The 25,822-nt window shown below is 45.4% G+C and overlaps 1 protein-coding gene across 4 annotated transcripts; it reads left to right on the top strand.

The window, feature by feature from the left end:
- The first annotated feature begins 5,112 nt into the window (after positions 1–5,112).
- LPCAT3 (lysophosphatidylcholine acyltransferase 3) lies at positions 5,113–25,820 on the top strand. Of its 4 annotated transcripts, XM_063128948.1 has the most exons (14): positions 5,203–5,264; positions 6,141–6,269; positions 13,833–13,940; positions 14,050–14,156; positions 14,434–14,527; positions 15,607–15,644; positions 17,317–17,495; positions 17,773–17,881; positions 19,859–19,945; positions 20,054–20,220; positions 22,570–22,717; positions 23,671–23,829; positions 23,946–24,072; positions 24,160–24,479. In XM_063128948.1, the coding sequence occupies exons 4-13, from the start codon at positions 14,109–14,111 to the stop codon at positions 24,060–24,062; spliced, it is 1,146 nt and encodes a 381-aa protein (XP_062985018.1). In that variant the 5' UTR covers positions 5,203–5,264; positions 6,141–6,269; positions 13,833–13,940; positions 14,050–14,108; the 3' UTR covers positions 24,063–24,072; positions 24,160–24,479. The 4 variants fall into 4 exon arrangements, with proteins under 4 accessions (XP_062985016.1, XP_062985018.1, XP_062985017.1 ...); XM_063128946.1 differs by lacking the exon at positions 6,141–6,269 and having other exon boundaries at positions 5,113–5,264; positions 24,160–25,820; XM_063128947.1 differs by lacking the exons at positions 5,203–5,264; positions 6,141–6,269 and adding an exon at positions 6,305–6,347 and having other exon boundaries at positions 24,160–25,820.
- The last annotated feature ends 2 nt before the right edge of the window (positions 25,821–25,822 follow it).

A 25,822-nucleotide genomic window follows, 5' to 3' on the forward strand; every position in this document is an offset into this window, starting at 1 on the left:
TGGCAGCCGGCTTGGGTCGACTCAGCCTTCCATCCTCCTGAGGTCGGTAAAATGAGTACCCAGCTAGCTGGGGGAAAGGTAATCACGGCCGGGGAAGGCAACGGCAAACCACCCCGCTATAAGGCCTGCCAAGAAAACGTCAACGAAAGCTGGCGTCCCTCCAAGAGTCAGTAATGACTCAGTGCTTGCACGAGAGGTTCCTTTCCATTTTTCCTCAGACAATACGCTAACACACTGTGGGTTGCATTCAGGAGTGACCCACAAGGCGTTAACATGTTGTGTGTGTGTGTGCATGTGGAGTTTTTCACATCCACAGTAGATACATTACCCACCCTCATTACCCACTCCCTGTAGAGTGGGTACGGGCCCTGGGGTGGCTTACTGCCTCATCTATCAGGCTCCCTGTGGATAAATCCAGGTGACCATAGAGATGGCCTCCTAGAGCTGTCATGGATCTGCCACAAAAAGTCCTCAAATTGGCTGAAATGATTACTGAAGAAAACGACTATTTAGGAATGTTTAACAACAATGAGATAATTAAGATTGTGAGCTCTAATTTATGGGACAGTTGATAATAGGCATGTGCTCCGCTCCGATTAGAAGCGCAGAAGCAGGAGCGAATTGGCCTGCTCCGCCTTGCCCAGAGGCGGAGTAGAAGCGGACCGCGGACCCCTAGAAGCAAGACGAAGAGAAGCGCCCATTTTCGAAGCGCTCCGGTTTCCGCGTTCCGCTTCTATCGCCATCTTGAAACATTTCGCCCATAGGATTGCATTGCGGAAAAGAAAGGGGGATAACTGTGTTGTTTTTGAAGCTATCTTTCTAAAAATTCTTGTGCTTGGAGAGTCGTGGATGGGGGTCATTTTGAGACTACTCTCAGCTCTCTGCGTGGTGCAGGTCGCGTGCTAGAATTTTTAAAAAAACCGGCGGGAAAAATACCTTTTCCGAAGGGCTGAGGGGCAGAGTCAACTCCCGGTCATGATCACATGATCCCAAAGTTGGAGGAGGGGATAGGCAAAACGGGTAACTTGGGATTCTGGGAACTTCTCTTTCTTAGTCTGAACGGACTTTTCCCAGTGTTTTTTAAAACAGTAGCCCCACCAAATGCACAAACACAACCTGTGAAATCATATACTAAGCCAATAATTAGAGATAGAAACACAGCACTGCTACCCACCCTAACTTTGGGGAACAACTGAAAAGATGTGGTGCAAGGGGATGAGCTCCCCTAGGGCATCCCATGTGGACGTGCCCCCACTCTCTCCTGTACTTGGAGGGCCATTAGAGCCTTCCAAAGAGAGTAACCCAGTGGAGCAATGCCTATCATGAGTTGAAGTGAGCTCTCGTGGTGGAGCAATGGCTTTCATGAGTTGAACTGACAGCCTTGCTTCTTAAAAGACTGGTTGACCAGTCAAATTGGCAGCTGCTGCTTCCCCCTCCCCTGGGCATGTCCCCCTATTGCTGGTAAAAGACAGATATAGCCTTTTTTAAAAAGTTCTTCTTGTTGTTTATTCAGCAACACTGCTGCTTTTAATTCCACCCCTCCTTTGTTTATTTATTTATTCCATTTTATATGCATTACTGGCTTAAACTTGGCTCACTTCCTTATGCCCCCAGAAATGTCTGCTGCCTGCCTGCCTGCCTTCCCTCTCTCCTCCCCTGCCCGCCTCGCAGGGATGTTGTGTGTGTCTGGCTTTGACTCAGGGGAGAAGTCCTTCCTGCGCTCACTTGGAGTTTTGGAAGTTCCAAATCCATTTTTCAAGTGTGGAAGAAGATTCATACTCCCCAATTCATGGCATGTTGGGATTTCCTTTGAAATGGCCCCATTGAGATGTCTGCAGGTTTAAGCCCCGCCAAAATACAGGGAATGATGGGACTGCCTTGAGTCTGGGCGTGCATCTGTATCCCTGGATAAGCTATCATGGTGGCGAGTTTGAGATTTCTAACGTGCAAATTGACGGAGCTATTGGAAAGGGGTGTGAATGCGTGTTGGATTTTCATAAATTCCCCAAAAATCAGGGGATGATGGGACTGCCTTGAGTCTTGGCATGCATGTGTATCCCTGGATAAGCTGTCATGGTGGCGAGTTTGAGGTTTCTAATGTGCAAATTGACGGAGCTATCAAAAGGTGTGTGAATGGGGTGCCCGATTTTCATAAATTCCCCAAAAATCAGGGGATGATGGGATTGCCTTGAGTCTTGGCGTGCATGTGTATACCTCTATGAGGTGTCATGGTGCCAAACTTGAGGTTTCTAACTTTCACAGAAAAAAAGTTGTATACTTTTTTAGCTTAATGCAAGCCTATGGGGGGGGGAGGGAAATGGAGCTCCGATCCGGATCCGGAGCTCTGAGCGGAGCGGAGCGGACATGGGCGGAGCGGGGGCGGAGTGAAGCGTCCCGATCCGCAAATCGCGGATCTGGAAGTGAAGCGGAGCGGGGGGTCCGTGCATACCCCTAGTTGATAATATCAGTTATGAGGTAATTTCTACACAAAACAGTATGGGTATGTGCTGATTTTAGAATGCGAGAGCTTCTTCTTAGAAGCTCCTCCTGTCAGCTGAATGGCCTATTCAGTATTGAATATGGAACTTGGTACTTAGAATGAGAGCTCTCCTTTTTAGAGGGTTAGGACTAGGACTCTAAGAACAAGGAACAGTTGAAATTCTATTTCTTTGTTATTAAGGTAAGGTGGTAAACAAGGAGCGAAATGCTTCCAAACTTTTGAACTATAGACAGATAGCACAAAAAAAGTTCCTCGTCCATAGCAGAGCGCCTGATGGAAACACATTTGATGATCTGTATGGTCGTAATCACCTAGCAATGCTGGGGTGGCCAGCGGGACCCCATTCCTGCCACGATGGCCACGGGGATGTGTGGATTCAATGGCGGGAAGATGATTGTGGGACTGTGGGAAGGAGAGAGATAAAGGAACCACACTGCCTGGTGTAGTTCCATGAACATGAGTACTAGAATTCTCCCTTGTGCACTTTAAGAGCCCGAATGATATACTCTCATGGAACACATCCTGTTATCTGAGTTATGGGCTTCTGGTCTGGGGTTTATAAAAGGGTGTTGGTGTGTTGAGAGAGGGTGCAGGCAGAGTTCCACCAAGTCCTATACTTTGTTGTGGTGATATGAGCAGGGCGGCTGGCGATGGGAGTGATTTTGGGGTATTTCCCCCTTCTCCATTTAGACAAATGGGAAGGATTCCCCCCAATGTCTGATGCCCCCTGCTCGCCCCTCCACTCGCCCGCTTGCTTGCCCGTCCGCTCGCCCCCCCACTCGCCTGCTTGCTCGCCCGTCCACTCGTCCCTCCTGGCCCCCATCTCTCCCCCCCCCGCGATTCCCTCGCCCCCAGCCCGATGGGCACAGCGCTCCATAGGAGCACTGTGCCCAGTGCGTGGCTTCTACTGGCTACTCGCGAGTAAGCCGTGGAACCTGCTAGACTTTCTGCAGCCCCGGGCTCAGCATGGGGCTGTGGAAAAACCGGGCCAAAAGTGGATCTAGTTATCCCGGGTCAAGGGTGGGTTTAGCCCGCCCTGACCCTGGGATCCCCCGTGCGTCATCTGCATGCACAGGGGTGAGCCCGGGTTTCAGCCCGGGCTAAACCCTCGTTTAGCAACGACCCAAGGGTCCATCTAGTCCAGCACTCTGTTCACACAGCAGCCAACCCGCCGTCGGCCAGGGATGAACATGCAGGACGTGGTGCAACAGCACCCTCCTACCCATGTTCCCCAGCAACTGGTGCACACAGGCTTACTGCCTCGAATACTGGAGATAGCACACAACCACCAGGGCTAGTAGCCATTGATAGCCTTCTTCTCCAGGAACTTATCCAATCCCCTTTTAAAGCCATCCAAATGGGTGGCCGTCACTACATCTTGTGGTAGTGAGTTCCATAATTTAACTATGCGCTGTGTGAAGAAGTGCTTCCTTTTATTTGTCCTGAATCTCCCACCACTCAGCTTCATGGGACAACCCCACTGGGTTCTAGTATTTTAAGAGAGGGAGAAAAATGTCTCCCTGTCCACATTCTCCACACCAGGCATAATTCTGTACACCTCTATCCTGTCTCCCCCTCACCCTCCTTTTTCCCAGGCTAAACAATCCCCGTTGATGTTACCTTCCCTTGCAGGGGAGGTGCTCCAGCCCCTTTATCATTTGAGTTGCCTTTTTCCCAGCTCCATCATAACCCTTTTTAGGTGTGGTGACCAGAACTACACACAGTATTCTAAGCATGGCGGCCCCATAGATTAAATTTTGTTTTAACTGTTTTATTCTGTTTTTATTTTCATTTTATCTTGTACACCGCTCTGAAATTTTTCAGTGGGGAGTGGTATATAAATATTCTAAATAAATAAATAATAAATAGATTGGTATAAAGCAGCCTTCCTCAACCTGGGGCGCTCCAGATGTGTTGGACTACAACTCCCAGAATGCCCCAGCTGTCCAAAACATCTGGAGCGCCCCAGGTTGAGGAAGGCTGGATAAAGGCAGTATGATACTGGCAGTTTCATTCTCCGTTCATGCCTAACATGGAGTTCGCCTTCTTTGCAGCGGCTGCGGGGTGGGGGCGGGGCATTCTCGCCGTCGAGCCGCAGGGGCGTTCGGTGTATTTAATATTCATGAGGTGGGCGGCGCCACAGCGCAGGGGCGGCGACGGCGTGGCCGCGAAGCCACACCCACCCGTCCTTTCTGCCTCGTGCCCGATAGTAACCCCGGCCACGCCTCCTCCTCCTCCTCCTCCCGCCCCCCTCCCTGCCTGGCTCTCGCCTGTCTTCGGACAGCCAATGGAAAGCCGCGAGCCGCCTCACGCGCCGGGCGCCGCCCTTCTTTCCCAATAGGAAATGGCTTCCCTTCACTCTCGCTCAGCCCGGCAGGGGCCGCCCTCGCGTGTGCTGCGTGAGGGAGGGAGGAAGGGACGGCGGCAGAGGGTGTGGATAACCTTTGCCTCAGTGAAGCGTTGGAGTCCTGGCTCCACCCTTGGGCCACCTGTTAGCCAATGGGCGGCGGGAGCCGGGAATTTCGGGGCCAATCGCCCTGAGAGGGGAGCCGCCGGGGGCGGGGTCTAGATGCGGGGGCCGCCGCGGCGGTGCTGCTGCTACTGCTGCTGCCGGGCTCGAAGCGGGTCCGGCTGGGTGGCCTGGCGGAGAACATGGCGGAGGGCGCCGGGACGGGGTTCCGAATAGGCGTCAGCCTGGCGGAGGTGGCGGAGTCGGTGGGCTCTTCGGAGCAGGCGCTTCGCCTCATGCTGTCCATCTTCCTGGGTGGGTAAACGGGAGCGCGGCGGGGCGGAGCGGTGACGGCAGGGAGCGGAGCGGAGGCTGCTGCTGCCGCTGCCAGCCTGGCGCCCGCGGCACGCGGCAGGGCCCGGCGTGAAGGGCAGCCCTGCAAGGGGACCTTCTGCAGGCGGCTCCCTTGTGGCTCGTGTGGCCCCAGGGAAAAGCTGCGCCTGCCGAAGTCTCCCCCGCCGTGGAAATGGAGCCTCCACGTTCCTAAGCAGTCTACCTCGGAACGAGGCTTCTTGAATCAGGGAGGGCTTTCCTGTATGTGGCACAACACGTGCTCAGCGGACAGAAGGACACAAGCCTGCTTCCTGGCGTGTGGAGGATGTCTGGGAGCAGGTGCTGGGGAACACCTCTGCCAGACACCTGCTGGGCCCGCTCCCTGCTTCTTCTCTCAGAGGACAGGACTGGGCTAGATGGTCTGATTCGGAATAAGGCCGCTTCCTTTGAACAGAAGTTGCTGAAGAAGGAGGAGGGGTGAGGGGAGATGAAAAACAGGAGTTGGGCGGGTGCCTTCATGCCCTTCAGAAGCATCCGGCTGGCTACTGTTGCAAAGAGGATACTGAGCTAGATGGTCCTTCAGTCTGATCCAGCAAGCAGATTGTTATGTACCGACTCCTTTGCATTTAGGGTCATCCTTCGTCTGCTTGCCTTAGTTACAGGCGTCTGGCGTTAATACTGGTCTGCCATAAAGGTCTTGAGCAGCGAAATCAGAGGGACTTGTCTGCAAAGGAGGGGACTGCAGGGCTCCTGTATGGTTGTGTAGGAGAAGGGATTTGAGTAAACCCAGCAGCCTTTCTCAGCCCTATATGACAAGTTGCATGTACCAACACTTTTTTTTCTCTTACATTCTTTTAGAGGCATCCACAAAATCTTATGGCATAATAAAGTTGTTAAAGGTGCTGCAGTCCATCTCTGTGGTCACCCACTGGTTATGGATATCTGAAATCATCACTGATCTGCCATTAAGGTGTAGCACAATCAACTGTGAGTGAAAAGTTGCAAAGAAGAGGACAGCAGGGCTCTTTTGCATTTTCATGAGTATACAGAAGAGGGAAGCAGCAGGTGCAGCAACTTTTCTCACTCTTGCAAAATTCCTCTTCTTCACAGTTCTTAAAGATGCACTGGCTCTTCTGGCTCCCTCTTGCATCAGTAGTCATTTCCTGGATACAGTTGCTTGAAACTGGGAACGATCAGTCAGTACCACAGGTGTAGAGCAGTAAGCATACAGGTGACTAGATGCAAAAGAGGACAGCCATGGTGCCGTACATGCACATCATTAATGGTGGTGGTGTGGAGTCCAGTGGTGCAGTTCTAAGCACACCTATTTGAAAGTCGGACTTGGTTAGGATTGGGGTGGTTTTATTCTATTTGTGATTCACACCAGCGTTGGTACAATTCTAGAAATGACAGGATAGTTTCCTATGTAATTTAAAATGCAAGAATATATGGAGTTCACTGCTATGTACATAAGGATCTGTAAGTTGGGGCACTGATCCAATTTGGCATTACAAGAAAACTGGTACAGGCAACTCTGATTCCTTCCTAAAGCCCCATTAGCCAGGAAAGAGGGCAGCGAGGGAAGGAAGAGCCGTGACAGGAACTTGCTTATGTTTTGGTGGCCCATAGCTAGACCTGAGGTGCCAAAAGGGAAGCATCTCTGGCTGCTGCAGGATGTTTTCCTTTCTTGGAATATTCTGTTTCCCTCCGGCGGGTGCGGGGGACGGATAGGGGCAGGTATCCTACAATTTGAGAGCAATTGGCATATGGCTTTTAGATGTTTGTGGGATGCATGTCCAGAAAAAGAGAGAGATGGTTGTGTTCAATTTTAGTGTAATGTATCTAAATTGTGAAAAGGAAAACTAGATCTAGGTATATGAAATGATTTCTGATGTTTACACTTGAAAAGGTGATAGTAACACTTCCACATGGAACCACTGCTGCATAGGATGCTTTGAAACAGGACTCTGTAATATATTTTTTTGGTGAGGTAGTAGTACTTGCAATAGATATGTCACTTTGAACAAAATCACTTTATCAAAGCACCTTTTTATATTGCCTTTGTCTAAATTGAGACAAAGCATAATTGTGTGTATTTTCTCAGAAGTAAGTCTTTCTATGTTCAGTGGGACTTGCATATTTGCTAGAAAGTTAGTCCCATTGAACTTGTAACAAATAAAGTGATAATGATCCTATATATAAGTACATGGCAGTAAATTCTGTTTAATCATTGGGATGTTAGAGAATATCTTACAATGCTGTTGGGATCCTTTAAACATTAATACTTAACATTTATATGTTCACCTGTTTCCCCATGAGAGTCCACATGTCTATACAAGCAAAATGTGTGTTACACAAACACTATAAAAACCTGAAACAGAATTCACCACCAAGGCGTGGCTGTCTTAATAGTAGAAGAGCGTGGGAATCCTGGAACATAGTTAATTACTGTGGGGGTGAGAGAAATTTACTGGTTTTGCTCATTGGTGTGGTGCTATCACGTGAGAAATATTGTGTAGACATTCTGCATTCTAAGGGTCAGGCACTGTCAAAATGCAACATGTCTTGCTGAGGGAGTGTTATATATATTGAAGCACATAGTTCCTTCTGCTTGCTGTTCTTGATGGTCAAGAACATTTTCACTGATTTTAGGATCTTCCTCATAAAATTGATTGATTCTTGATCTTCACTTGCAGGTACTCTGGGATCTCTTTGTTTCTGAAATTGGAATCCATGTTTATGAAGCTGGGTCCCCGTGTCTTTTACCCTTTAGGTTTTCACATTCTTCCCTTAGTTTTTTATCCAAGGGAATCCTCCTCTTCCATTCTTCCACATCACTCCAAGCTTCTACCCACTTCTTGCCTGAACAGAATTCTTTTCTTCTTGCCATTCTTACTGGGGTACTAAACCTCTACTAACCTCCCCAGTACCTGCCCCCAGTTTCTTTCCCTATAAGTCCGGATGGAAAGCACTTCATCTGTGAGCAATTCACTTCCTCTCAATGCTGAACCCACCAATCCCACAATATCTTGCGCCATCTTTAATTGGGCTTTACATTTCTGAAACTACTGGGGAGAGGAAAGAGAAAGAGAACAGAAGAAATCTTAAATGAGGGTTTAGGTGTGTTTTAGACCTAAACATTTAAACTTATTTCTAGTTTTGTTCTTACCTGTTTTGAAATGCAGGAACTACTCTTGACAAAGATAAGAGTGTGCCTATCTGAGATGATCCTGGTGCTTACATGCACTACTTCCACCAACCTTATGGCTTGTGTACTGGGGGCGTGGCTGCCCATTCTTTTCTCCCATCCTGCTCCTCTTCTTTCGGTTCCTACTCCACCCCAATGGGTGGCTGCCTTAAAACTATGCTAAGGTGACTTCTATGCCAGGCTAGCGTGTGTGGGATGCTGGCTAATTCCATATCTAGGCAGACAATGTTCTGTATCTTTGCCAGGCAAGGAGGGGTTGGGGAAAAATGCAGGCTTAGCGGCCACCATGCACATGGAACTCCTCGTGTGCTGCTGTACTGTGCAAACCATGTTTACCACAGCTATTGCTCTCATGCTATAAATGCAACTGCCCAGTTACCTTATACTGTATAAGTTACATTGTAATTGGATTTTGCCAGTTTGTGAGGGTATTTTCCCAACTGCATTTATTTATTTGTTACATTTATATCGCACCTTTTCTTCAAGGAGCCCAAGGCAGTGTACATGATCCTCCTCCTTCTCCATCTTCCTCTCCATTTTATCCTCACAACAACAGCTTTGTGAGGTAGGTGAGGCTGACAGTTAGTGATTGGCCCAAAGTCATCCAAAGAGCTTCATAGCTGAGTGGGGACTAGAACCCGTGTCTCCAAAATCCCAGTCCAACACCCTTATCCACTACACTACACTGATTCTACATCTTTGTGCTTTCAGCAGTACAGCCACACCTGATGGCTGGAAGTAGCTTTGCTCACTTCGGGTGAGTGCCTAATTACAGGAGTCCTTGCATCCAAGCGTGTTGTGCAACACCTCCAAAATTATAGCACTTTGAATTTGTATCCAGCACTACCTTGTCATGATTCTCAAGTTTTAATAGAATTGATTTCCATGGTTATAGCACAGCCTTCCCCAATCTGGTGTCCTCCAGATGTTTTGGACTTCAACTCCCATCAGCCCCAACCAACATGGGCAATGGACAGGAATCCTTTGAGTTATCTCCAAACCATCTGGAGGGTATCAGGTTGGGCAAGGCTTATATAGCGCTTCTCGTTTTTCCATGCCAGCTCTCTCATTTTTATTTTAACGAGATCATCTTTGGTCTTCTGGTACTTTTTCAGTATTAAAGAAGAAAGTTGATGTCAGCATCTTGGGCATGCAGTATCATTAAGTGGTCTTAAGATTTAGTCTTCTGTGCCTTTCCTTATTACTAGATGCATTGATTTAGATGGATATTGACTTTAATTGGGGCCCATAAAGTCTGCTATACCTCACTTGTCACTGTGTACTGAACCCTCTTCCACAACCTGGCTCTGAGAGAGCTGTCAATCCTATTTCTAAGTCAGACCATTATTTCATCTAGCCCATTACTAACCATTCTGAATGGCAGGAACTCTTCAAGGCCTTGAGGAGAAAGAAATCTTTCCTCAGCACTGCTGAGTTTCTGCAACTAGGAATGCCAGGGATAGATCTGCCACTGACCTGTGGCCCTTTCTAGGTGAACATTGGAGGTCCCAGGCTGTAGACAGACTGAAATGATGTATTATTCAATTTATGAATCACCCTATAGCCAAAGCTCTCAGGGTGACATCATAAATAATGCCTCTGGTCTACTCTTGCTAACGTTGGATGATATAGCTATCTCAAAGACAGGATGCTGGTTCGTTAGAATACTAGTGGAGGGCAGGGTTGGCCTTACCATGGGACAAGCTGAGAGAGACACTTCAGGGGAGTAGTTTGGGGGCACTTATTACAGGAGCCAGGTAGGAGATGGACAAATCTGATGCATGGGGTGCAGCCCATCAGTTCTGTGCAAACCACATTGACACATAGTACTTTGTGCAGCTCCTGTTCATATCAATAGGGCTTGCACAAAAGCCCTTCCCAGTCAATTGCAACCTATGTGGGTCCCCCCCTCTTTTATTACAGGAATTTCTACCTAGACCCTCAAAACAATCCTAGGGTGGCTTGCAGTGCCAAAATCCAAAGTATAATGAGAAACATTAAAACATATAAAAGTACTCTAAAAGGTTCAGAATCTTTGACAGCAGCATAAAATCATAAGCAGAGTTAAAACAGACTAGGAGATGTGGAGACAAGAGATGAAAACTAAGTGTGTGTGTGGGCTGCCAATTGGCTCAGACTCTAGGCAGTGTTCTGGGTGAAGGCTACCTGCTTCTTATATTGAGCACATATGCAAATCCTCTGGCACTATCAGGGTTCTGAAGGGTTGGGTTTGTGATTGGAAATCTCATGGTGTTCAGAGCTGTTAAGTCATGGCTGCAATTCTGCCAAGAACTACATGTATCCCCTACAATCTGCCCCATTTGCCTTTCTGAGAATCAGCCTTTTTCTTTTGCAGTTCCTTGCTTGTGTAGCTGTGAAGATAAGCGTGGGAATATAGTGGACTATACTGAAAAGGCAATGAGCGTTACAAGCACAATAAAACACATTATAATGTATCAGAATGGTTGTGTGAATTTGGCCCTTAAAATGACCTGTTTGTCTTGAAGGTAGATCACAAGAGACTGTTTGAGAGAGGAGTATAGGCTCCCTAAGGTTGGAGACGGGATATTATTTTCTGTCTTCTGTTATCCAGAAAGTTAAAGTTGCATGATACACAGCCAGGGGCAATGGTGTGTGTGTGTGTGTGTGTGTGTGTGTACACACACACATGGTTCTTTTGTCCCATATTATTATTGGGAAATAAGTTTTATAGATTTTTGTTATGCTTCAAAAATCTGTTTGGCCAGAGGCCTGAGTAGGACAAAAGAAATGAGTGCAAACCACAGGAAATGATTCTAGTGTGTCTACTTCCTTCAACTCCCTTCCTTAAAATCTAGTGAATTTCCAGCCTAATGTTCTCAAAATTCTGGGCTGCTGCTAAGATTAGGAAGATTAGGCAGGACAGAGCAAGACTGATGGCTTTAAACCTTTGATTCCATCAGTAAATCATTAAACCTGATATTCTGAGTGGCTCATTGGTAGTATGGATTTGAACCTTGGAGCTGCCTTGAAGCCTTTGGGCCATAAACACAGTGATTTCTCAAAGGCATTTCTTCAATGTTCAAACTTAAAGCAGAGCCCCAAGTTTGTTGTGAAGATGAATGAGCATTGGAAACGTTGTAGCTTTGCTATAAATCGAATATTAAAATAACACAGAAAGCTTTGTGAAAGAGAAGGCACGTGGACTCAGAAATAAACCACTTCAGGGGAAAGGAGTGTGAGATCTGATTACAAAGTTACTTCTTCGGTATATGGCAATTGGGTGGTCATATTTATAGCGTGACTGATTGTACTGGAGAGCAGTTGGTCTCGTAAAACGTAGCTTTACGCGATGCTGGAGTTCAATGTACAATAGGCTAAAGGAGCTAAAGTTAGTCATGAACAAGGGGGGAAAAAGACGAGGAGAAGTGAATTGAGTTGGCTCTTAGGCGGAGGGAGTCATGCTCCAATTTAGAGTATAGAAATGTAAAAAGAGCTTCCTGATGGATTACAAAATGTTACAGATGGGAGTGGGGAAACTTGTGTGATCAGTTGAACAAATAACTGCCTTAACAGATTTTATATTGTAAGGAAGTGATGCAGGAAAGCCTGTGTGGTTTTAATAATAACTTCATTGTGGACATTTTGCAGTGAGATGTGCAAGAAATAAAGATTTTATATTAAAAGGGCCTTTAGGGGACAGGACCTATCATTTCGATGCACTCTGTGTATTGGGATACATTGCATTTCTCTACAGGATCCCTGTCAATGAAGTCAGGCCATCTCACAGCAGCGAGGGGATATTTTGCCACCTTTACCACTGTCCCAAGTGGCCCTTATCAGCCCAAGTCTTTCCTAGCCCCCTCTTCCTAGTTTTTATTTCTTGGTCACATGATGAAAATAGAGAGAGATAATCAACACAGTGAGACTTGGCTCAATCAATATAAATCATTATATTAACAATATAAAATAATAAACGTTAAAAACAACCATTTTACTACAGAAAGATCACTATAAATTGTGTTAACAGGTTTTGCCTGGGGTTTGTGTGTGTTGTGCTGTGCTTGTTTTACTTGGGGCTGTGTTTTGAGTGGGTGGAGGCAGTGTTGGTGTGGGTGGGAGATTTGTCTTGTGTTTGTGCACGCATGTTTTTCTGAGGATCAACAGTTTGCCTTCTATAAAATGGGTATTTCGTTTTTTTTAGTACAAATGTTTGATTTGGCACTGGGGGCTCAGACCTCATCTCTTGGCCAAGTTATGTGTCTCTGAGGCTCATCAGTTTGGCTTTGGAGAAAAACACTACAGGATGAAGAAAGCGTTTTTGTATTTTGGTGCCCAGACTGCACCTCTGCCTTGTACTTAGGTTCTTCAGTAAGCTATTTTGCTTTAGGCCTCATCAGTTTGCCGCCTGGGAAATGGGCATGTTTTGACTGGTCACATCCACCATAGCGGCCATTTTGTGAATAAGCAACTCCCACCTCTTTCATGGCAAACATTATGTGAGAAGAGTGCCTACAGCACACTCTCAAAATTCTAAATGTGCTCTCAAGCCCCAAAAGCTTGGGTACCTCTAGAATAATCATTACCAGAGAAATAGCCTTCTTAATTTGTGTGATATAACCATTGGTATTCAGAATAGTATTTGGAGGAACAGGGAAACCCATACTACCCAGCCGTTTCCAACAGCTTAATTAAGAGGTGTTGAACTTGGCTTGGTCTGGGGACCAGATTTCTCTCCCACCCCCAATCAGTCCAGCCCTCAGTGATGTTATTTGGTACTGGTCCTTACCCACCCCGTCCAAATTTGGCTTTTCTTTGTGCCTCTTTCTTCATAGCCATCAGTGCTTGCAGTCTCTGACTTTGTGCATTGCTTATCTTTCCGATTGGAGCAGTGCATGGACTCGGCCAGCATTTGGAGAAGAGGCTCCTCTAAATGCCAGTTGAGTCTTTGGCTTTGCACACTGCTCTTTATTTAGGATTTATACTTTTCGGGTTATTAAATTTGTCCCCTACATGCGCTGGCTTTCCCCTTGTTTCAGGTTTTATTGGAGTGGGACTAATACCAGTATAATAAATGTTTATACAGTTCTCCCCCACTCCAAACCCCCCACCCCAATCCTTACAACCATATAAAATAGGCCAGTGTAAACACCTCTGCCCCATCCTCCTTACAGATTGGGCTTATGAGATAGCTCTGTAAGGCCATCCAGTGAGTTCATGAGATCTGAACAGGGGACTTAGAGGTCCATCTGTGTTCCGTGAGTACTGGAATCATCAAAGGGTTGGGTGGGTAAGGTCCAGCTTTTATAGAATCCCTTTTGTCTTTGTCAAGACTAATTTGTGTTCCCATTCTCTCTCTTTAGGATACCCTTTTGCCTTGTTCCAGCGTTATTTCCTTTTCCAGAAAGAGCTCTACCTCATTCACCTGTACAACACGTTAACCGGGCTCTCAATTGCTTACTTCAACTTTGGTAAGGGGGCTGAGAAGATGGCTGCCCAACTAGTGAGTACCAGTGTGTGGGAGGGAGGGTGATGTTGCTTCTTTGTGTGCTTTCTAATCACCTTCCTTTGTCTTTTCAGGGACACAGTTCTGCCACTCCTTCCTATGTGTCTTCATTCAGTTTCTTATACTGAGACTCATGGGCCGTACAGTCACTGCCGTTGTCACTTCTTTCTGCTTCCAGATGGTAAATATGTCCTCTCTGTGTTTCTCTGTGGTTTTCTTCTCTAACCTAGTGCCTTTCAGAAATATTGGACTTCAACTTCCATCATGGCCAGTGGTCAGGAAGGCTGAGACTGTCCTCTACAACAACTGGATGACACCAGTTTAGGGAAGGTTGCTCTATATAGGATTCTTTTTGCCCACTACTGTTCTACTCAGCAAGTACTATGCAGGAGCCTGGGGCAGATAGAGGAGACAGAGAGCCTAGGGAGTAATGTACCATTATGACTAATGTTTTTCAGGCATATCTGATGTCCGGCTATTACTTCACTGCCACAGAGAACTATGACATCAAATGGACCATGCCACACTGTGTCTTGGCTCTCAAACTGATTGGTAAGCAATTCTGTTTCTGAATCCCTTTTACCACTCAAACAATCTTGCTTATTTACAGTGCAATCCTATATGTGTCTACACAGAAATAAGTCCCACTGAGTTCAATGGGGCTTTAAACCCAAGTAAGTGGCTATAGAATTACTGGTATACAAGTACCTTTCTCTCTTGGTTCTTTTAAAAATATGTATTTATTTGTATCTTCTTCTTGGTGGAATATCAGGGCAGCTGACCTGGGGCTTATAAACAAACAGTGACCAGATCCACGTCAACTGAGCTCCAACAGTAATGCTCACAGACCATTCATCACCTCTTGTTTATTTATTTATTTATTATTTATTTATTTATTACATTTTTATACCGCCCAATAGCCGAAGCTCTCTGGGCGGTTCACAAAAATTAAAACCACAGTAAAACACCCAACAGTTTAAAACACAATTACGAAATACAGTATAAAAAGCGCAACCAGGATAAAACCACACAGCAAAGTTGATATAGGATTAAAATACAGAGTTAAAACAGTAAAATTTAAATTTAAGTTAAAATTAAGTGTTAAAATACTGAGTGAATAAAAAGGTCTTCAGCTGGCGACGAAAGCAGTATAGTGTAGGCGCCAAGCGGACCTCTCTGGGGAGCTCGTTCCACAACCGGGGTGCCACAGCGGAGAAAGCCCTCCTCCTAGTAGCCACCTGCCTCACTTCCTTTGGCAGGGGCTCACGGAGAAGGCCCCCTGTAGATGATCTTAAGGTCCGGGTAGGTACATATGGGAGGAGGCGTTCCTTCAGATAACCTGGCCCCAAACCGTTTAGGGCTTTAAATGTCAATACCAGCACTTTGAATTGGGCCCGGACCTGGACTGGCAGCCAATGAAGTTGTAAAAGGACTGGCGTAATGTGATCTCGCCGGCCAGTCCCTGTTAATAACCTTGCTGCCCTGTTTTGCACCAGTTGAAGTTTCCGGACCGTTTTCAAAGGCAGCCCCACGTATAACGCATTGCAGTAATCCAAACGAGAGGTTATCAGAGCATGGATAACTGTTTGGTCTGGAACTTCTTGATCATATTGTCATGTGTTTCTCTCTAGGTTTGGCCATTGATTACTATGATGGCAGAAAAGAAGTGGTGAGTAAAATTCAATTATTTCTCTCCCCCCACCCGGTCCCTCTGTTATCAGGAATTAGGTTCAGAGCAGTGATTGGAGACCAAACTTGTAGTTATTAGGAAAGAGCCCTATGACACATCCTGGGTCATCTATGAACTTAGGAATCCCTCCCCAGAATGCTTATCGGGTAGAAACACACACACCCCTTTAAAAAAAATAGAGGTTCTGGCGGAATCTCAGAATTGAGTTTCAAAACCTTGCTGGGTATTAACAGACAAGTAGAAAGGAACCTCTTGTAACTACAGAAGATTGCCAGATCCTAGTAGCATAAGCTGAGCTACAAGTAGGGGTAGAGAGAAGACTTAAAACCCCTTTAGACACAAGTGTCTGGTATAAAAAGTTTTAAAAGGTGGGTTTATTAAAGGAATCTGAATCTTAAAGGCATTTATTTTATAGTCCCCATCTTTCAAAAGGTTCAAGAAGCAAAGGAAAAGGAAAGGAACCTCTCATGCAAGAACTGAGTCATTACTGACTCTTGGAGGGACGCCAGCTTTCGCTGACGTTTTCTTGGCAGGCCTTATAGTGGGGTGGTTTGCCATTGCCTTCCCTGGCCGTTATTACCTTTCCCCCAGCTAACTGGGTACTCATTTTACCGACCTCGGGAGGATGGAAGGCTGAGTCGACCCGAGCCGGCTGCCTGAAACCAGCTTCCGTAATGACTCTGTAATGAGAGTCAGTAATGACTCTGTGCTTGCATGAGAGGTTCCTTTCCGTTCCTTTCCTTTCCTTTCCTTTCCAGACAAGAAAAGGCATTTTATTGGCAAACTAGGCCAATGAGTTTGAACCTCCAATCCAAGGGAGCAGTAATGTCTTCTATGTTAATTCGTCTTCTATACCAAAGCTCTTGTGAAGTATTAACCCCATTCACACCTGTGGGCAGGAGATTTCCAACGAACTAGAAGGGAGAGTGTGAGACTCCTAATCATGCATTTGCTCACTTGTGCTCTGGACTCGGCCAAGAGCTGCTGGGAAGAAGGCCAGAAAAAAAATAGAATTCTAAGCCAAGTTTATTTCAAATATGAATCTGTGATCCTTTACAGGCCCATCTCCAAGTGTCTGGGCAAAGAGTAGCAGATAGTATTAGGATGGCATAAGGTGGGGGGGAAGAAATACTGTAAATTCTCTCTGATGACCTTCTCTTGTTCCAGGCAGTCTCTCTGTGGGTGGGTGTATCAATGTGTGCAGGGAGTCAGGGTTGGGATTAATCTAATCTCCTTGGAGAGTGTAATTTGTTGATATGAATGTTTGAGGAATCATGTGTTGGAGGATTGGGTAGAGTGATACTCTGTTACCAAAGTAGAATCTTATCAAAGTTTATACTGTACCAATCTCTGCCCCCAGTATCTGTAGCTCCAGGGAACAAAGTGAGAAAGTCTTGCAGTTGGCAAGCACTCAAATAAAGTAAGTCCATTATTAAGATTGCTGATGTGACATCATGCCATCGGGCTGGAGTCTCTGTATGGCTGACAGTGGGGAAGAGACTGCTTTTGGAATTCTTGTCAGTGGACCCTCTTGCTCAGGCGATGTGGAACTACTGAGATAGGGAGCTTGAAGGCTAACTCAAATCTCATGCAGCTAGGAAACGTCTAACTTAGGGATGCTAATGTTGGTGTTTTTATTGTTACAATGCAGGAGTCCCTCACCCATGAACAACAGCAATTTGCTGTTCTGGGAGTTCCTACTTTACTAGAGGTCTCTGGCTTCTCCTATTTCTATGGTGCCTTCATGGTGGGGCCTCAGTTCTCCATGATACAATATCAGAAGCTGGTAAAAGGCGAGATGACAGATGTCCCAGGCCAAAGACCCAACAGGTAATCCTCCATGTCGAGGTCCCCTATCAATCAGCTCCCAAAGTACCTCTGTTTTGAGGGTGCATCTTTGCTGTTCCTTGTGCGTTAGTAAGTAGTACTTCTAATCAAATGTGTTGCACTTTGGGAGGCATTTTGGCATTCCAACTTCGTAAAGGTAATTGCATCAGTGAAATACATAAGACTTGATTGATATGAGACACACACACACATACTGTTCTGAAATAATAAGAGTACAGGATCTCTAGGTTTTTTTTCTTGACACTTATTTCAATTTCAGCTTTGTGCCTGCTCTTAAGCGCTTGATCCTGGGCCTCTTCTTCATGGTAGTCTACGTGAAAGCAGCCCCCTACTACTCTGAGGAATATCTTATCTCTGATGCTTATCTGGTAAGTAGCGCTAGAGGGAATGGAATGCTAACTCCAGGTTATTTGAAGGAACGCCTCCTCCCATATGTGCCTGTCTGGACCTTAAGATCATCCACAGGGGTCCTTCTCCGTGAGCCCCTGCCAAAGGAAGTGAGGCAGTTGGCTACTAGGAGGAGGGCTTTCTCTGCTGTGGCATCCTGGCTGTGGAACAAGCTCCCCAGAGAGGTTCGCTTGGCGCCTACATTGTTTTCCTTTCGTCGCCAGCTGAAGACCTTTTTATTTTCTCAGTATTTTAACACCTAATTTAACTTAAATTTAAACTCTGCTGTTTTAATCTCATATTTTAACCTATATCAATTTTTGCTGTGTGGTTTTATTCTGGTCGTGCTTTTTATATTGTATTTTGTATTTGTGTTTTTAAATGGTTGGTTGTTTTATTATGCTCCTCATGGTTTTAATTTTTGTGAACCGCCCAGAGAGCTTCGGCTATTGGGCGGCATAGAAAATAAATAAATAAATAAAAATAAACTCCAGAACAGGAAGAATAAACTTAGAGATAAGAACTTTTAAAATCTGAGTGATTATGATAAGGAAGGATTAAACTTTTCACTCCTGGCCATTTTTAACAGCAAACGTGCTGAACTGAAAGGAGGAGCAAAGTTTGGTGTACAGGCTCCCAACTTTCCTGCTATTGGTTCTTTTGCTTCAGTTCAACCAGTACTGAGTTCAGTTCTTTGGGCTGCCCCAGTGCCCCACATCTCCATGTATTTCCCTTCATGAAGCACCATAAAAACGTGCAAGAGAACCTTTAATTCGCTAGGAGAAATGAAAACCTACACTTTATAACCAAAACTACATGAGAAATCACACCTTTTTAGTATCAGAAATCCACCATAGACACTACGTGGTTTCGAAATAATCCTTCTCTTTTATTTATATGCTACATTTCTTTAGAAAGTTTAAGGGAGCGATCCTGTGCCCTCCCCTTCCAAGACAGCTTTTCGGAGGCCATAGGGTTGTTCAGTTTCCTGGCTCCAAACTGGTGCCAGGAAACCACACTGCCCTCCTTCTCATAGCCGGCACAGAGAGAACCATGCCCACTACCTCTCTGCACTTGCAAAACAGATATGGAGATGGTGGGTAGGGGAGAGCCATTCTCAGGGGCGGGGAAAGAACCAGATGGGTATCCCCAGCCCCCTCCCCTCCCCTCCCCTCCCCAGAGCCTCTGCTGGATGGACATGTCTGTCTAGCTAAAATGCAGAGCAGGAGACGTGAGGCGCCTTCTGCTCTGCATTGGATACTCGTAAGCCTCCACGTTTGGAGGCTTACGAGTACTGAGAGCACATCCCATAGGACTGGCTTTAAGTAGCATATCCAGTATACCCATTGTAGCACTGAGAATATATGTGTGTGTGTATCTGTGTCTGCCTGCTGCTATCTAGGCTAGGAAAATTCACCTTAAGCTGCCTGGAATACTCAGTTCTTGGGTATGTGACTGACTGAGCCTCTTGCTTGGCACGGCCTTGTCTTTGTGCCGGTCTCTGTATTGTTGCAACTTTGCGACTAGCGCTCTTATATAGCTCTCGTTTTCCCAGAGTGCTATATTTGATACACCATCAGATTCTGAGATTGGTTATGTTGGAGCCAAGCTAAATTACCAATGCTACAAATTGGGTTTTTAAACATACTGGTTCTTTCTGGGGGTGGGGTGGGGGTTTAACTGGAAAGGTCTTAATGGTATCTGCAGCTATTAAGATCTTTGAAATTCTATTTTATTGTAATTGGGATTGTTTAAAGTTGTTTAAACTTAAAAGCGTTTTCATAATTTGTGATATTGAATTCTATTATTCTTATATTGTAAGCAGCCTAGGGAAGTTAATGGTCTCGAAAGGCAGCTAAAAATAGATAAAATAAATAATTGATTATCACTAGAATGCTTTCATACAAATCCTGTCTCTGGTTTCTGATACAAATCACAGATTTCCTGTCTTCCTGCAGGAAGAGACCTTCTGGTTCCGCTGCCTTTATATATTGATCTGGGGCAAGATAATACTCTACAAGTATGTTACATGCTGGCTGGTCACGGTAAGCCTGGAAGCTAAACATAGTCTGCAAAACCACTTCCGCCACTTGGGTAAGGTTGGGTGATTCAGGACAACTGAATCTTGTGAATCTCTGTGACTTTCATTGCAGGAAGGAGTCTGCATCCTAACTGGTCTTGGATACGATGGAAAAGATGAAAAAGGGATGCCAAAGTGGGATGCTTGTGCCAACATGAAAGTGTGGCTCTTTGAGACAACTCCTTATTTCACAGGGACCATTGCCTCCTTCAACACGAACACCAACGCCTGGGTAGCCCGGTGAGCAATGCTGACAGACTTCTGCAGAACAGTTTTAGCAGTACCTGGACAGGCAGGAGATGGCCTTGCTGTGAGAAAAGCTCTGTAGATTTTGTACCTGAGAGTGGCAGTGGGGTTTTTGGGGGGTTTTTTTTGTTTGTTTGTTTAAAAAAGGCACATTTCTAGCTTTGAACAGTTCAGAAGCGTGAACAACTTCTGGTGAAACCTGCAGAGCTGAAAGGAGTTCAGTATGGAATTCCAGCAGACAGAAAAAAATCTTCAGTGCTCTGCAGAGCTCCGTGCTCTTCACACTAGTTAAAAGTCTAATAACAGCTACTAGAGCAGGAGTCAGCAAAGGCATCCCAAGACCCCTGAGGTGCCCATTGGACCCCTTCCATCCACTCCCTGGCACTTTCCCTTATCTCTGCAGCTGGGAAACAGGAAGTCTCCCAATTACCTGAACCTGGTAATTACTCAGAAGCGATGGCAGTGGCAGGTGGAACAGCTGGCCAGCCAGTCAGAAGCAGTAGAAGGTGGGGGAGAGGAGCCAGTCATATAAGAGATGGGGCAAGAAATGTGCCCACAGCCTGCCCCCAAGAGTAGAAGCTGCCTGGGGTGGGTGGGAAATTGCCGCGTGATGCCTGCCAGACTTTTAGTAAATTCATTAGGATTTTCTTCTGAGTAAACATGCCTATTTTAGTCAGTACATTTATATCTGTTTTTCTTCCATTATGGAACTCAAGGTAGTGTACATGGAGCTCCTAGGTCAGCCTTCCTCAACCTGGGGCGCTCCAGATGTGTTGGACTACAACTCCCAGAATGCCCCAGCCATCTGGCTGGGGCATTCTGGGAGATGCAGTCCAACACATCTGGAGCGCCCCAGGTTGAGGAAGGCTGTCCTAGGTGGTCTGACCAGAGTCCTCTTAGGAAGCTGTGCCCTCACACTAAGCATGCAAACTTCTTCTAATGTCTGTGGGCACAATCTAGCCACCCCTCGTTAGGTTCATATGGCCACCTCCTCAAAGGCTAAATGTTCTTCACCACGCGCACCATTTTTAAAAACTTGGTAGCCACCTAGCAGTGGCCATGGGCGCACATATTAACTTGTGAACAGGCTGAACACAATCCTCACTATAAGTCTTTATTTATCCTTATTGAAAGCCATGACAGTTGGTGAGTTTTGAAAATGATAGGACTGCAATGTAACACCGCATCCTTTCCCTCCTCTGGAACCTGTAAGGAAAACGAATTGGCCGAAGGTTTCACGGTATTTCTACTCAGAAATATCAACTATTCCCTGTACATCTATGGATAGTGGGGATGGCTTCCATGCAATAGTCTATGAGCATGACTTGTAGATAGAACCTTACGTTTAGAAATTGAGTCACTGCAGTTCTCACACTTATGCATATTCTTAGGAGAATGCCAACACATCTGTTGCCCCAAACTGAAACATCATCAGAATGTTTAGAAGACAGGAAACACTTGCACCGATCAAAGTCGTCGGAGGGGAAAATGAAAACTGACCATAGCAAAATAAAATTGAAGTGAAGCTTGGCAAAACAAATCCTAGTTGTGATCTAGAGTCTAATTTGCATTATACATCTTAGCATCATTTACAGCAGGAGTGCATGACTTTTTCGGCCCCGAGGGCTGCACACGCCGGCAGCCTTCTCTACCTCCTCTCCCCCCCCACCCCCAGTGATCCTGATACAGGTTGCTCTTTTCAAGCTGGTAGACCTGAATCTCCACTCGCTCCCCATGCAGACCGTGCGTTCCTCATAGAAAAGAATGGTCTATATCGCAGATAGCAAAAGTGCCATCAGGGGAAGATTCGGGAGCAGTAATGGTGAAAGGCCGCAAGGCCTTTGGGGCCCAGGGTTGTGCACCTCTGATGAACAGGATTGCTCTACACCACGTGATCACCTTGACAGGTTGTAACAATAGATTTGACATACCTCTAATTTTCTCCGCTGCTCAAATACAAAAAGCGGCAATATGTCAGTAGCAACGGATATGCTTCCAAGCATCAAGCTTCAGGTTATATTCCTAGCATCTCCAATTGCATAGTTTTCCCCAAAACATCCAACTAAACCACTTCTTTCCCTAAAATTTGAAAGAACGAATCATTTCACCACAGGGGTAAAAATTAGGGTTTAATTTGAGCCGGGGGTGGGGCTAATTTTAACTGCAGATTTAAAAGTCTTTCCTTTTGCTCTTTGATCTTCCTGAAGCAAAAAAAATAAAAATAAAACCTCCTTGACCTTTTTCTGGACCTTCTGGTTAATGTTTCTTTCTGGACACAATAAAAACAGTGATTGTCTTTTAAGTTGCCAACCGACACTGTTACTTTTTGTTCTTCATCTGCAGCTATATCTATAAACGACTAAAATTCCTGGGAAACAAGTTAATGTCACAAGCCATCTCTTTACTGTTTCTGGCTGTCTGGCATGGGCTGCACTCTGGCTACTTGGTGTGCTTCCAAATGGAGTTCCTTATTGTCACCGTCGAGAGACAGGTAAGCTTTTAAAGGAGTCATTCTAGTAATTGTCTTGCTAAAGTTTAGTATCTGGATGTTCTGGTTTTTCTAGAAAACCCTCCATCAGATTAGGTGAATTGTGTGTAGAGACACTATATTCTCTGGATGTTCTGGTTTTTCTAGAAAACCCTCCATCAGATTAGGTGAATTGTGTGTAGAGACACTATATTCTCTGGATGTGAGAGCAGCACTGTGAATCACTAAGGGCAGTTAATTGTGACCTCATTTGTGTGTTTCACCAGCAACATAACCAGCATCAGTTTAAAGAAGTCTGTTTGGGTGTTTTTTAGCCCATTTTGTTTGTATTCGTTAAATATAAAATGTAAGCCATTCCTGTGCTTCAGTATTCCAAAGGCTGTAGTAAACGCCAATCTATTTAAAATGTATTAATTGAACTAATGCAGATGATTAAATTCTGTAAACTAAGGCAGCATCTACACTACTGCTATAAAATGGTTCATAACCGTAGTGACAACTGTTGGGGCCCAGGACAGACTTCACAGACTGTTTTCAAATCATTTTCAAAGCGTCGTATGCTGCTTGCTGTAGATCTCGCCTAAGACGTCAAGGCAAAGCTGTTGCAAATGATATCCTACGAAAATGCCAGGAAGGCATAATGCAAACCTATGGCTTACTTTAATGTCCGAACACAGGCCTGCCCACAAAGTGATTTGTTCTGGGTTGGCTAATTGTGGCCTGCTCCTTTTTACTGAATTTTACTGAACCATTAACAAACCACAGTTGGGGCTGTTGCTCTGCCTCAAGAAGTAGCTGCACCATGGAAATGGGAGTGGGCTTGCAAACTTGAATCATGAGCAGATTGGAAACAAAAGCAGACAAACTGCTCAAACTCTGCTGTGGGTTCTTGACTATTAAAAAGCATGATTTTGTTACATCTCAATCCAGCCACTGAGTAGTTCTTTTTGTTGCAGCTCATTAGCCTGGTACAAAGCAGTCCACCTCTGACTACCCTGGCCTCCATCACCATCTTACGGCCAATCTTCTATGTGCTTCAGCAAGCTGTTCACTGGATGTTCATGGGATATTCTCTGGTGCCGTTTTGCCTCTTAAGTTGGGAAAAGTGGATTAAGGTACTGAAGAAGTATAAACTCTCTAAAAGGAGGATGGCCTCCTCTCCACACTTACTGGCAGGAGGAAGTAAGAGTGAGCTACCTTAACACTGACCTCTGCATTTTCTCCTTCACAGGTGTACAAGTCTATTTATTTCCTAGGTCACGTGTTGTTCTTCACATTACTGTTTGTATTGCCTTACATCCGAAAAGTACTTGTGCCACGAAAAGGAAAGTTAAAGAAAGCTGAGTAACAACCAAAAGGTGAGAAAATCCCTCTGGTCTGCTATTGCTTAAGAATAATGGTCTTAGAAGGCAAGCAGCTAAGTAGTTTTGTTTTTTCTCTTTCAGATTGTACCACGTGTGCATTTATTATGGGGATGGTTGAAGCATCACCTGCCAAACTTCTGTGGTCAAACCCTTGCAGGGTGACCAGGGGCAAAAAGAGCACAGGGGCCAAGACCCCAAAATTAGGGGAACTGGCTGCAAACTCCTCCATCCCGTCTACAGGTTGCCTTATCTTTTAATGTCTCCCCACGAACACTCCTGTCTCTGGAAATGTCAGATGATTGTAAAGCACTTGATGCAGCTGCCATCTGGGAATGGAGCCACAGCCTGACTTTTTTACTTTCCAATTCTGCTAGATAAAATTGGTCCCAGTTGGTTTTTCATTCATGCTTGAGATGCTTTTTTCCACTCATTTTTGGAGCTGGAACTGTTTCTCTACTGTATCCTGGCTTTCTTGGCATGGGCAAAGACTAGTGTTGTATGTAGGCTAAAGCAAAGTATGAGGGATATACTTAATGCAGTGTTTTATGTGATTCTTCAAAGGATGTTCCTCTCCCCTCTAAGGCACACGAAGTTTACCAATTATTTTCAGGCCTTGCTCCTGTCTTCAATAGTACTGTACACCACAGCAACTGAACTGATGAAGCTATTTCCTAGCAGAGATGAAAAGATTGTAACCCAGTTGCAGCAGGAAGCATTTATTAAGATAGCAGTCCCACCACCACCACTGCTGCTACAGTGGTGGACACTTTATTAGCTACAGTGACTGCTCTGAAAGTTCCATTTGAGAAGGTAAGGGATAGAACCGTGGTACTAGTGGTTCTTGGCAGGGTACTTGCCTGAGGACATATAGAAAACTGATACCCTACAAGAACATAAGAGCCATGCTAAATTAGACCAAGGTCCAGCATTCAGCTCTCATATGCTGCAAGATAGTAGAGGTAGCAATATAGCCATCGGGACATATAGCCACTGTTATCCTTCTCTTTCAGAAATTTGTCTAATCCCCTTTTAAAGCCGTTCAAGTTGGTGGCCATCACTACATCCTGTGGTACCAAGTTCTAGGCTGTGTTCAGACAACAGTGAGGTAATAATCACCTTGACAGTTGTTTATCTAGGGGGTACTTCCCCCCCCCTCAAATCCAGCTGGACGAGAGCGGCAGCCACCACTTTGACCACTTTTGCCTTGTGACTTTGTAGCTGAAGAAATATCCAACGGTGGTTCAAATAGCCAACTCTGCACAGCATTATGTTAAAAACTCCCTCCACACAACATAACCCATGATGGGTTAAATAACCAACTGTCAGCTTTTTAACTTGCCATTGGTTATTGTGTTGTCTGAACCCAGTCCGAGTTTGACTATGTGTTGTGTGAAGAAATGCTTCCTATTATCTACTCTGAATCTCCCATCATTGAGTTTCATGGGATGACCTTCGATTCTACTAGTATACGAGAGGGAGAAAAAATGCCTCCCTATCCATCCCCCACACACCATGCATAATTTTGTACACCTCTATCACGTCTCCCTTCACTCGCCTTTATTCCAGGATGTTGTAACAGTTCCTCATAGGGGAGGGGCTCTAGCCCCTTGATCATTTTGGTTGCACTTTCAGTGCCTTGTCCAACTCTACGGTATCCTTGTTGAGGTGTGGTGATCAGAATTGTATGCAGTATTCCAAGTGTAGTCACACCAGATTTATATAAAGGGAGTATGATATTGGTAGC

Source organism: Elgaria multicarinata, chromosome 6 (assembly GCF_023053635.1).
Source record: "Elgaria multicarinata webbii isolate HBS135686 ecotype San Diego chromosome 6, rElgMul1.1.pri, whole genome shotgun sequence".
Taxonomy (NCBI): domain Eukaryota; kingdom Metazoa; phylum Chordata; class Lepidosauria; order Squamata; family Anguidae; genus Elgaria; species Elgaria multicarinata.

Bases quoted from the DNA above. Each gene is read 5' to 3' on its own strand.
- LPCAT3 (XM_063128946.1), top strand. From the start codon at position 5,153: ATGGCGGAGGGCGCCGGGACGGGGTTCCGAATAGGCGTCAGCCTGGCG. The intron at 17,882-19,858 runs GTAAGTAGCGCT...GTCTTCCTGCAG, and splicing joins TTATCTCTGATGCTTATCTG to GAAGAGACCTTCTGGTTCCG. The intron at 23,830-23,945 runs GTACTGAAGAAG...TCTCCTTCACAG, and splicing joins GTTGGGAAAAGTGGATTAAG to GTGTACAAGTCTATTTATTT.